The sequence below is a fragment of the Polypterus senegalus genome, chromosome 15 (assembly GCF_016835505.1).
Source record: "Polypterus senegalus isolate Bchr_013 chromosome 15, ASM1683550v1, whole genome shotgun sequence".
Classification (NCBI taxonomy): Eukaryota; Metazoa; Chordata; class Cladistia; order Polypteriformes; family Polypteridae; genus Polypterus; species Polypterus senegalus.
Genome location: NC_053168.1, coordinates 113,473,915 through 113,486,505, shown reverse-complemented (window position 1 = coordinate 113,486,505; position 12,591 = coordinate 113,473,915). Strand labels below are relative to the sequence as shown.

General features: G+C 40.0%; 1 protein-coding gene across 5 annotated transcripts in view; it reads right to left on the bottom strand.

The window, feature by feature from the left end:
* nr4a3 (nuclear receptor subfamily 4, group A, member 3) overlaps positions 1-12,591 on the bottom strand; it is an 81,269-nt gene that overhangs the window by 35,534 nt on the left and 33,144 nt on the right. For all 5 annotated transcript variants that reach the window (XM_039736325.1, XM_039736328.1, XM_039736327.1 and 2 more), the window contains 3 exons: positions 10,420-10,549; positions 6,466-6,629; positions 1,751-1,950 (listed from right to left, as the gene is read on the bottom strand). In XM_039736325.1, the coding sequence (XP_039592259.1) occupies positions 1,751-1,950; positions 6,466-6,629; positions 10,420-10,549 (494 nt within the window). The remainder of the gene's footprint in view (positions 1-1,750; positions 1,951-6,465; positions 6,630-10,419; positions 10,550-12,591) is intronic.

The window sequence follows — 12,591 nt, the reverse complement described above, 5'->3', positions numbered from 1 at the left end:
TGTCTCACAACCATACAGCAAGACAGGAAGCACCAGGACTCTAAAGACTTGGACCTTTGTCCTTTTACATAGATATCTGGAGTGCCACACACCCCTTTCCTGTGACCTCATGACCCTCCATGCTCTCCCAATCCGTCTACTGACTTCATAGGAAGAGTCACCAGAGACATGAATGTCACTGCCAAGGTAAGTAAACCTCCCGACAAGGTCAACACTCTCTCCACAGATAGACACACTGCTCATAGCTGTGCCCAAGAGGTCATTAAAGGCCTGGATCTTGGTTTTTATCCAGGACACTAACAAGCCCAGACACTCGGACTCCTCGCTCAGTCTCTTGAGTGCCCCGATCAGAGCCTCCATTGACTCCGCTAAGATCACAGCATCGTCAGCAAAGTCAAGATCCGTGAATCTTTCTTCACCAACAGATGCCCCACAGCTGCTGGACCCCACGACTGTGTCCAACACCCAGTCCATACAAGCATTGAACAGAGTAGGAGCAGAACACACCCCTGACGAACCCCAGAATCAACCCCATGCAGTCGATGGCAAAAGATTTGAAATGGAGGATACAGCTACACGTATAGCTGATTAAAATGTGAGAGAGAAGAGGTGAGTTTGATGTGAGCTACACAAACAGACAATAGCGGGCATAAACAGATATCCAGAGCTCACTAGTAGCTAAATGTGTTTCTTTGCACTTAGTTCAGTTATGGTAAAGGTGTTTGTTTAAATGGCTGGCTGTATGAGAAACATCCTTATTTACAAGCACACTCAATAGCCATCAAAATAAATGGTTTGCTATACTGTAAATGTCATTATTATTAGTAGTAGTAGTAGTATGTTTTTTATGGAAATTAATATTTTTTGTAAAGTACAGTATATTGCATTGAGTATATGAATTACACTATATATAATTTTTTATTATTATTACTACTATGGTAAATCGCTTTCAAATCCTGTTCTGCACATCATATATATTATACATTTTTAATTCTAGGTTGTGTCAGATGTGTGACTGCCTAATTAACACCGTGGCCCACAATCAAGAAATCCACCCGTCTTTAAGCTGCTTTTCAGGTCTGGTAGGAATTCTCATAAAAATGACAGGCCAGACCTTTGGTGAAAGCAGCTGAGCACATTGGTGATGCTGAATGCTTGGCTTTGCTCCACATGACTGCAGGAGTGCTTGCTGCTGCTCTGACTTGCACCGCCCAAGTCAGGAAGGGGAAAGGCGCCCTGGCAGAAGACAATCGTTCTAAACAGGCTTTTATTTCCTTGTGCTGTAGTCTGGGGCTGTCCCATTTGCAGAGGGGCTGCAAGCAAATCTGCATGCTTAATCAGTTCAAAAAAAAAAAAAAAAAAAAAAAAACAAACAGGTTATGTGTCAGCACACCCTCCCTAGAAAAGAGCCGTTTAATGTATAAATGGGGCCAAAGTGAAGTTATACATATATAACTATGTTTATTAGCTAAAAAACACATTTGTACACATTTTGAGGAGTAACATATGCGACCCTCCGTCGGCTTGCCCATCAGGCTCTCGAGAAGAGTGTTATATAAAAATAAATTACTGCTGCTGTTGTAAACAGACTCGTTTGAAAAAAGAAGATACGTTGTAAACGAAATGGTCATTCTTTTCATCACTAGATGTGCAGTGCTTTTCTCTACCATAGTAAATAATGCAGTGCATCTTAACTCTGAGAAGACATTGGTGAGCGGAGAGCACAGAGCAGCCTGAGCACAAGACCTACCTGTTAGCAAGCCTCAGCACAAACAGGTCCAGAAAAACAGATTCAATGAGGAGGGTCTGGTCTTCCTTGGGCAGCTCATTAAAGCCAGGGATTTTATCTGCCCAGGCCCGGGTGGCATCCATGGAAACCGTAAGAAGGCTGTAAAACTGCTGTAAGTGCTGGGAGTCTGAAGCGGCCGTTGGCTGGTCAGTAGCACAAAACTGCAAAGAAAATGGAAACATGTTAAATATGTGCAGGAAAATTGTGGAGACGCTGTCCAGGGTTCTGGAATTTATCACATACATAAAGCAGGCAGTAAGACAAAGCTATCTGAGAATGAAATATGGGCTCTCTATATCTTAACAATTTGAATGTACGTTCCCTCCCTTCCTCCAGTGACCGGTGCATCTGTACCCCTGTCAGGCTTTTTCTTTCTGATCAACAGCTTGCACCTTTTAATTTTAACTTTTTTCTTAGTTTTTGTCAAATTTTAGGATTTATGCTTATCTTAATTTGTTTGTCATCTCACTGGCAATATTTCCACACCAGAATGCTGTATTACACCCTCAATGGGAAGCAGATTATTGACCTTTGTGGCAGAAAGGCCTTCTCCATGGAGGCCAATAGTGCCCACAGTTAACAGAATGACAAATAGCCAGTATGCTCCATATTTCAAACGATATTAACTCACTGAATTTACAATGAATCAATCACACACAATTTAAGACAAGCTAGTGTATTACTGAAGCATATTTAAAGTATAGATGAGCACTGGCAGGCAAAGATTTGGCAGAGACAGGAGGGAAACAAAAATGTCACAAGCCAAATCAATCCATACTGATGGCCTGGGAGCTCCCATTTGTCAGCTTGGGACGTCACTTGAGGGTACCATGATATCTAAGAATGTATTAAAATACTTACTTTCATACATAGCCCTTCAAATAACACTTCTGCTTTTAATAACATATTCAGAAATCGATACCTAACGCCGATGGTCAATTGGATATTACATTGATATCAATGGGACAGATGTGCAGTGCTTAGCACTGATGTCTAATGGACTGAGCGTCCTGGGTTAGAATCTCACATCAGCTCTTTTGCTTGAGTTTTTCTTCAGATTTTCTTCTATCTTACAAAGATGTGTGTGTGTGTGTTGATTAATTTGCATTTTCCAAATAGCCCTGTTTTTGTGGGTACACTCTTAAAAATATAAGCGGCAATGTGGTTTTTCAGAATGATGTCATAGGGGAGCCATTTTTTGTTCCCAAAAGAACCATCCATAGGAAGGCTCCAGAAAGAATAGATGGTACCAATAGGTTCATGATTTTAAAAGATCTCTTGCTGCATACAATACCACAAGATAAGTTCAGGTGTTCTTGATCTGTTAGCAACCTGCTAGGTAGCCTACTAGACACATATTAGGAACCTTTTCAAAGTCCACCCCCAATAAAAAAAAAAAATACTCATATTCAAAGAACCCTTCCTAGAATAAAAAGCAATGACTCTACAAGGAACCACCCAGCCCAGTAAATTTGGTTTTGAGAGTATATGTACATAAGTGGGCCCTGTGACAGATGGACTTTCTGCCTAATGCCCAATGCTACCAGTTAAGACACTGACCTTCTGCGACCCTGAGTCTGAATTTCATTAATTGGCTTTGACAATGTAATTGAAAGTTATAATTGCAATTATATGCTGTATATATATAAATGTATAACTATTATATTATTATTTTTGTTTTGATAAGTTTACCAGTGGAGAAAAGAGCAGTTGGTTTTTAGTTGGAGAATGATTAACGAATTGATTACACTCATTGACTAAAATGCTTAATATTTAGACATAAATACAACTAAGTTTAATGCATTCACACACAAATGTAACATAACATGCCATTTCATTCTGCGTAATCCATTTGTGGGTTGTTGCAGCATGAAGTCAATCAGGCAACATTAGGTGCAAGGCAGACGCTAACCCTGGACATGGCAACAGTCCATCACAATACCCACTGACACACACACCCACGCAAGGTCAATTCAGAATTTACATTCAACTTGAAAAGCACATCTGTAGGGAAAATATGAAGAAAATGTATTGGCTCCACAGAGAAGCAAGGTTTTAACCCGTAGGATGCCAACTCTGTGAGGCAACAGCACTAACGACTGTGTCACCTTATGATCACCTACCCACATTCCCATATATATATACCATATAAAAGAGAAGAAAGGGTAAAGATTACTCCCATGATAAAAAAATAGAAAAGAAGGCCAGAAGCATAAGATTACAACTGCATAAATCACATCATGTATCTACTGCACACATGCTCAGGTAGTGTGGCCAAAATAGTGGGTAGCTAAAGGTAAATGAGGGGCATGAAATCTGTTTGTTTTCGCAAAGGTTTTCTTCATAAGTTAATGAAGCTTTTCACGTCCCATCATTATCTATCTATCTATCTATCTATCTATCTATCTATCTATCTATCTATCTATCTATCTATCTATCTATCTTCACACACCAAGCAAAGGTAATTCCATGCCAGGCCAGGAGGTGGAGGGGTGCACTGAACCTTCTCCTGTTATCTCTACAGACCAGTCGTGGGAAAACCTGTCTGATTCAGTGCTGATGACGTCGCTTCCGGCCCTCAGCACGACATCACTTCCGGTTTCTGGCGCCCAGAAGAACGTCACTTTTGGTGCACAGACTGACGTTGGAAGAACATCACTTCCGGTTCTCCTATATCACTTCCAGTCTGATCCCTTAAAGCCGCCATCTTTGCAAACCCTCACCAGTTCTGTTTTGGACTCAGTATTGTGAACATCTCTGTGCTGTTCAAAACTCTTTTGCAGCTAGGAATATTATAGGGGTGGCTGCCCCAAACCTTTTTAAGTGTGTCGAGTCTGTTCATTTTCACATTATCTATCTATCTATCTATCTATCTATCTATCTATCTATCTATCTATCTATCTATCTATCTATCTGTCTGTCTGTCTGTCTGTCTGTCTGTCTGTCTGTCTGTCTGTCTGTCGGTCTGTCGGTCGGTCGGTCTAAAACATATTGATGTTTTAAAAGAAGAGTTGTCTAGGAAGGTAAGGGCACTAAAGGTAATGGACATCATCAGTAATTGGCAACTGTGGCTCAAAGAGGATACTTCTACAATGTATTATCTACGTATTATTATGAAGAACAAGGTTAAACAGACAAGTGAGGTCTCTAAAACCAGTTGACTGCAAATTTTGTTTGTAGTTGTGAGTTGATATTTTCTAAAAGAGCAATCTATGAAAATGCTCAGAAAGCTTGCTACAATCTTTGGGATGCAGTACACATAACCGGTGCTAAAAAGAGCAAATATGTTGAGACAGGATCTCTGGTGGTTATTGAGAGAGACCAGAAAAGGGCCATTCCAGATCAATACCAGAAAATCAAATAGAAACACAGGTGAACACAGCAGAAGAACAAGCAAAAATCAAAGTCAAAGACAGAAAGGTGGTCAGAACCCAAAATAAACCTAGCACTTGGCCTACTTAAATTGCAAGCTGTCACTAAAGATCTTTGAAGTTTACCCCACCAAGTAATACCAAAACACGGGAACCACTGTCATATTTATAGCACAATTACCGCTTACATCACAAATGCACAAGTCGTGGTCATGTGTCACATAAACAAATGAACAGAATGAAACAAAATAAAAGATGAACTTGGTGAAAACAAACAAAAATGTTTGGAAACCTCCAAAAATATGTTTCACCTAATACAAAAGTAACAAATACACAAAACCTGTGTATTAAAAGGTGTAATTACTTCAAAATGCATTTGACTAGTGAGCAGTGGAAACTTGCTGTTTTGAGAGAGGAATCATACCCTGCTGTGTTTTGATGCCAGAGAAGACACAGCGGCCTGAAGACTTTGTTCAAGCACTGAATGGTTCTAGAGGTTCTGCAAAGGTGTGACATGCATTTTCCTGGCAAGCTTTGTGGGTGCCCATTCCCTTAGTATATAATGTCAGTGCTAATCTTGCCTTTGACATCTCATTGCATTTTTTCTTGCCTGTGTACTGGGGGGATGTCAATGTCCCAGAATAACAATGTCCCTATTCACGGAACTAGAGGGCTCCATCACTCCTTGGATTGACTAAGGAGACACCACAGTTCTCCATGTGCCCTATGGCCTTCTCAGCCACAAGGTCACATTTATGGATGATCTTTGCACAATATTTTCTTCCACATCTATCACAAGAAGTGATTAATGAGAAAGTGGAGAGAGCTTCTTCCTGAAGAAATCCAGTTAATGATAAATTATGTACCATACTGATTATAAAGCGGTTTGACTTGTTATATGAGTGACTCCTTATATTTCCGAAATTTGGCACAAATTAAACACATTTATTTATAGATGGAGATATTTGGGTTTGCACAATGTCACAGTAATTTGCACTGTTGTCCTGGCCTTGATTGTGTAGTCCATTTGCATTTCCTAGCTGTACCCATGTGTTTCCAAAGACACATATGTTAGGGTGACTATAAATCATTCCAGTGGGTGTGTGTGAGTGAGTGCTGTAGTGTACTGACACCCTATCTAGAGCTGACAGGATGCCAACTCCATGTAGGAAATGTGTCCAGTTCCTCCTCAAAAGGTTTTTGAACAGGAATAAACAGATTCATTTTGCGAAGAAAAGAAGGAAGTAACGAAGTGTGGATGATTCAGTTCAGGACGAGAGGTGGTTCACTTGCCGCCATGCTTACCCTGGAGTAGTCAAGTTCACGTGGTACAGAGTCTGAAAGGGCTCTCACTAAGGCATTGATGAGGCTGACTGGAGGTGAGGGGGGAGATGGTTCTGGCTGCAGTGGACTCTTTGGTTTGGATGGCAAGCGACCCCTTCTGCCTTTCAGATTGTCAGTACGAACCACTGGGGAAAAGAAAGAAACAAGAAATCAATTGTTAGAACACGGAGCCATAAAGCTTGGGCTTATTTCGACTTAAACACAGGCCTTTTGAGGAAAGGGCAGAATACAACTCCCGATACGCTGGAGCCTGAGAGGAAAAGGAGATTGAATTCAATTCAGTTTATTGTTGTTAAGTGCATTTCTACTTATGAACCCAGATGCACTCATAATAAAACTCACATACAGTACTTGCTGAAGGAAATGGCAGATTTTTTAAATATATTATTTGCAAAGACATTCAGCATAATTTATGTATATGAAGCATATCCTAATGATTCTCAATGATTTTAAACTGACTTCATAAAATGAGACCACAGAGTCTGGACATCACTGCCCAGGACAGACGCTCGAAAACACTCTAGTCTGACAGAAGTAGTCTCATTTTTTACCATCTTCCTGTCCAAAACCGCAGTAACTTGTCTCTCATGTCAGCAGTGCTAATCACTCTTTCACTGGGTCACAACAATGTAATTTATTTAGTATAATGTCAAGTCAAGTCAAGTGGCTTTGTTGTCATACCATCCATACACAAAATTACAACACACAGAGGCACAAAATAATGTTCACCAGGGCTGTAGTTCAAAATTTACATATACATATTATACTATAATAGATAATTAATTAATTAATGAATTAATGTAATATGCAAGTTCAGAAAATGCAGTTCAATCAAATATGATGTTTTATAATTAAACAAAATGTTTCATAATCCTTATATCTATATACAGATTACCGACGGCACTTTACATTACACCAATTTTAATCTCGTGCATATACTGTGAAGCAATGTATAGCGTAGAGCTATGCAACATGCAGAAATGAAAGCAGTAAATATTTAGATAGTAATGCAAACACACTAGAAACTCGAATTTGGACAATCTATGTAAAGAATACAGATTTCAGGGATGATGCAAATGTGTGTTTTTACAACGGTACGAGTATTGCATTCATATTTTTACTGCATTTTTGAGTGCTAGCATGTGTGCCATTTCTTTCATCTCCATCACGCAGCAGGCTTTAGATATTTTTGGCATTTATTTATCATTGCCAGTTTGTACACATGGCCAAGCATATGTTACTTGATCTAGACCAACCTCAAGAGCAAAAGTTAAAGTAAAAGTTCTTAAACAGAAAAGCAAAGAAAACTAATTCCCAATGAGAACAGATTGATTACTCAAAATATTGTGTATAAGGAAGTATTTTATTTTTAAATATGCTATTTAATTCAACAAGGAGATGCATAAGCGAACAAGAATATATATACAACAAGCATTTAAGCATACAACTTACATGTTGTGATGTATGCGCTCCGGAGGAGCACCTTCATTAGAGATGAGAGGGGATGCTGTCGCTAACTGTGTCATCTGCCTCCACAGCTCAGAGAAAACGCCCCATGAAGCCAACTGACCCCGCCCCTTCCAGTCACATCACTGTAAAACTTTGGCTTCCCAGAAGAGGGCTGGACTGAGCTTTATGTTTTCATTCTTATGGATTTAAACAGGATGATCTGCTTGGTGTCCCAGCTTTTTACATCTCTGGGCTGCGTCATTCCCCGACTCGATGACCATAGAAGGATGCATGCATACAAGTCTTTTGCCCTTCCAGCCGCAAGTGCTGTGTTGCTGTCTAATAACACAGCCCACTTTCTGTTGGATGTGCTGGTTTTAATGGCATTACAGATGAAATTCTATATTTATGTGTATTTCTATTGTTCCAGGGTGTTTGAGCAAAAATGCTCCAGAGCAGTTGGACACATTCTCAAAGCAACACAACATCAGAAATCCACCATTTAAATGGCTAGTGAACGTGATGTGAAATGTACATCTCCATGACATCACACAGATTGTGCTTGAAGCAATAATGGTTATGAATAACGGCAGTTAGTAAATTGGGCTGACTTTATCATATAATTACATCTTTTCGGATCTTGGGTACTGGGAAGGTGAAACATACAGTTTTTTATCGTTTGTCATTTCATATAAGTAAGTACATAGACAGCTGGAAAATGAAAGGAGCTATATATAAACGAGATTACTTACATAACATTCCCAAACCCACTTAATTTATTTCATGGTTTCAAAGAAGCTGAAGCCTGTCCAATAAGCACTGGACACATGGCAATAATTAGCCCTGCCCTGGGCAGAACATTCCAGAGAATAAAAAAAAGCTGAAAAATCTCATGTGTATAATTTATATTTACATATCAATCTAGTTGGTGAAATGATAACATGTTGGTTAATGCTGCTGCCGTGCATCTTCTGGGGCCTGGTTCTATTCATGGCCTAGTTAGGTCTCTCATGAGTTCACCTATACTCCAGGTACTCCATTTTTCCTCCAATATCTTGAAAATATGTTTGACAACTTATTCTAAGCTGGCTTGATAAATGTAATTGCAGACATAGATTGAATAATGAACTGAGGATAATAACCTTCAGGCTTTTTTATTTTCTCCAAATTTACAGCAACACCCTAATGGGAAAGCCAAATTCCTGCACCCGACAAATGTGTTTCGTACTTTGCCACACCTTGCCATTCAGCATTCCAGGGACCCAGCTGATATGCTGGGACTAAATCATTAGATCAAAGATGCCTCACATGCATCTGAAGGCATCATTACCTATCATTAAGCAAATTAAGCCTCACCGGCAAGCTCCGTAAATTGTTGCATGAAACTACATTTTTCTGCTTAATAACGCTACTGTTAGTCATTACCCATTTGTTAAGCTAATTACACAGGACAGGAAAATCGAGTCTGGTGAGCAGAAACACAATGCTGGTGCTAATGCAATCGAACCTTGCGTGACCGCATCTGAAAGAGAAGAGTACAGAGCTCTGTAAGATAAGGTCCAGGAGAGCAAGATTACATGGAGGGCAGCCTCCAGGCCCCAAAAGAAGACCTTCACCTGGAAAAGTGAAATGAGAATCCTATTCACAATTTAAGAGCCCAAAGTGCTCTCAGAAATGCTGACGTGACAATCTATATGTCAGAAGTTGGCTGTGGATTCAATGAGAACGGAAAAATTTTTCCTGGAATGGGTCGTTGCCGTGATGGAAAACAAAAAGAAACGTTTGTGCAGAAAGAAAATGGACTGCATTCATTATACATGGCAAAGTGCATGAGACAATTACAGTACTGTGTGTCTAATTAATAGTGGTCTGAGGGTAGCTCTGCCCTGGGGAAAGACGTATAACCTTTGTACCTCAGCGCTTCACTTCACCATCTTAACATGTGAGTCAATACAATGGCCGTATGAGTGAACATAACTGTGATGTCTGTGTGACTTGATTTTAGATGGTACATTTCTAAAGTGCTTTGTGTGCAAAGTATACAGGAATCGTTTCCATATGCCTACATTGTAAGACTTAGCAGGTAAAGTTACTTTCTTAGAACCAAACTTTGAGTCGTTGCATGGGATTTGACTAGCAGTCCTGCTTTTTACTTTTGTAAGTTTAAGTAACCTTAGCCATTCAGTCACACCCATGCAACTTGAAGAAATTCTGACACTGATCAACACATACAACTTAACAAATACTTTCTAAGATTTTGTTAATTTCTTGCATTCAAAAATCCCAATAGAAAATTAATCATAACATTTTAATATATAAATATAGCAATCAAAAGCCTGTTGATATGATAGGTACCGTATATGAGGAACTGAAACACCTTTCCAGTTATTATAGTTGCTTAAAAAATGGGGTGCTAGTATTAAATAGAGAACAAAAAGACAAAAGCTTCTGCCATAAAGGCCTTACCTTCCTTTACCATGCCCACACTGAGACACTTCTGAAACCGGCAGTACTGACAGCGATTCCGACGCCGTTTGTCCACCGGACAGTTTTTGCTTGCCAAGCAAACATATTTTGCATTTTTCTGCACAGTTCTCTGTAAGTAGAGAAACAGGAAAAGAGGGTCAGAAAAGAAAAAAAAATCAGTTTGAAGAGACAGTTCCTTTTGCAAAGAATTAGTGAAGAACTGGCAGGTCAGATTTTAATTACAACGTGTATGGCTACAGTGCCTTCGGTATAATTAGATAAAATTAATTTCCTAACATGTTAGCCTGTAGGAAAAACAGTTTTATTAGTGTTAGCTGCTGACAATGAGAATCAGGAAAGATCGTGCTGAAGCCGGTCTCTGGAGACAGAAAGCGTTGAATGATAAAATTATTTGTGAAATTACAGGGTCATCACATGATGCCTTTGGGGGTTATATATCTCGCCTATTAATATCCCTTTGGGGGTAATTTTCTTCTCGGCTGCCTCCCATGGTGATTACTGACCTTATTAAAATAAAATAAAAATGATCCGGGGCGCACAGCTCCCGCCACCGCTGTTTTAAAGGGAATATATGACAGCAGCTAATTGAGCTCATCACAGAGGAGAAGGGAAGGGAAGGTTTGCCGGATTTACGGCAAAACTCTTTACCCTTTTATTTCCTTAAAATCACTTTGCTGTAATTTGCCACCTAATATGAAACATCTGCGTGGGAAGCCTGGCGTGGGTGGAGAGGATGATCTATCAACTCTGTTATCATAAAGATGCTGGCCACAGTCACAACATGCTGAGCATTAGAATCAGCAAACAGTCTTGGCCAACAGAGTTACACAGCATGACTCGCTAAGTTGGCCTGCCATCACCTACCTAAAGGTGAAGAATATGTCCTTTACAAAGGCCACAAAGGGATAGCACAGTCATACACTGGGTTGGGTTACAGAATGGAGTGCCTTCTTTATATAGTTTGCATGTTTTTCCCATGTTCACATGAATATTCCCCTAGGTTGTTAGGTGCCTGCAAAGCAATGAGTATAGGTGTGTTGGCTTGACTTATAGTGGTCTACCTGGATCAGCTCTCCAAAGCTGAGACTGGGAAAAATCTGTTTCATAAAATGATCATTTATCAGCTGCATAAGGATGTTCAGTTTGGCTCCTCTCCAGGTGCTGTGCTTTTTCTCCCACGTTCTAAAGACACGGAGGAGTTAGTTGGTGACTCAAAATTGATCTGGCCTGAGTGTCTGGGCTGTCATGGACTGACACCTAAAAGCTGGTTCCTGATTTAACAGCTAGTGATGGACTTCAGCTCACCAACAATGCATTCAGAAAGTATTCAGAGCAGCTACAATTTTTTTTACATTTTGTTTTATTGCAGCTTTATGTTAAAATTGTTTGTTTGTTTACCCTCATCAAGCAACACTGAATACCCCAGAATGACAAAGCAAAGAACAGGATTTTAGACACTTAGGTACATTCAGTTCTATTGATCATCACTGAGATGTGTCTACGCCTTGTTTAAGTCCACTTGCTGTCAGCTCAATTGACTGATCATGATTAGGAAAGGCACACATCTGTTCTTAGAATGTCCCACAGATGAGCAAAAACCAAGCCATGAGGTTGAAGGATTGTGATGAGGCAAAGATTTATGGATGGCTTCAAAAAATGTCCTGAAGGATTGTAGGTTCCCAAGAGCACAGTGGCTTTTGTAGTACTTAAATTTGAAGATATTTGTAACAACCATGACTCTTCTTAGAGCTGGCCACCCAGACAAACTGAGCGATGGTGGGAGAAGGGACATGGTAAGAGAGGTGACCAACAACCCGATGGTCACTCTGGCTGAGCTCCAGAAAATCTTTGTGGAGATGAGAGAAACTTTCAGAAGGACAACCATAACAGTAACTCTCCACCAATCTGGGCTTTATGACATTGTGGGCAGACAGAAGCCTTTCCTCAGTAAAAGACAAATGGAAGCCCACTTGGAGTTTGCAAAAAGACACCTAAAAGACTTTCAGACCATGAAGAACAGATTTTTCTGGTCTGATGAAACTATGGTTAGTGTCATGCCTGAAAGAGTTCATCACCGGTGCAATACCATTCTAACACTGAGGCATAGCGGTGGCAGCATCATGTTGTAAGGTTGTTTATGAGGGGCTGAGT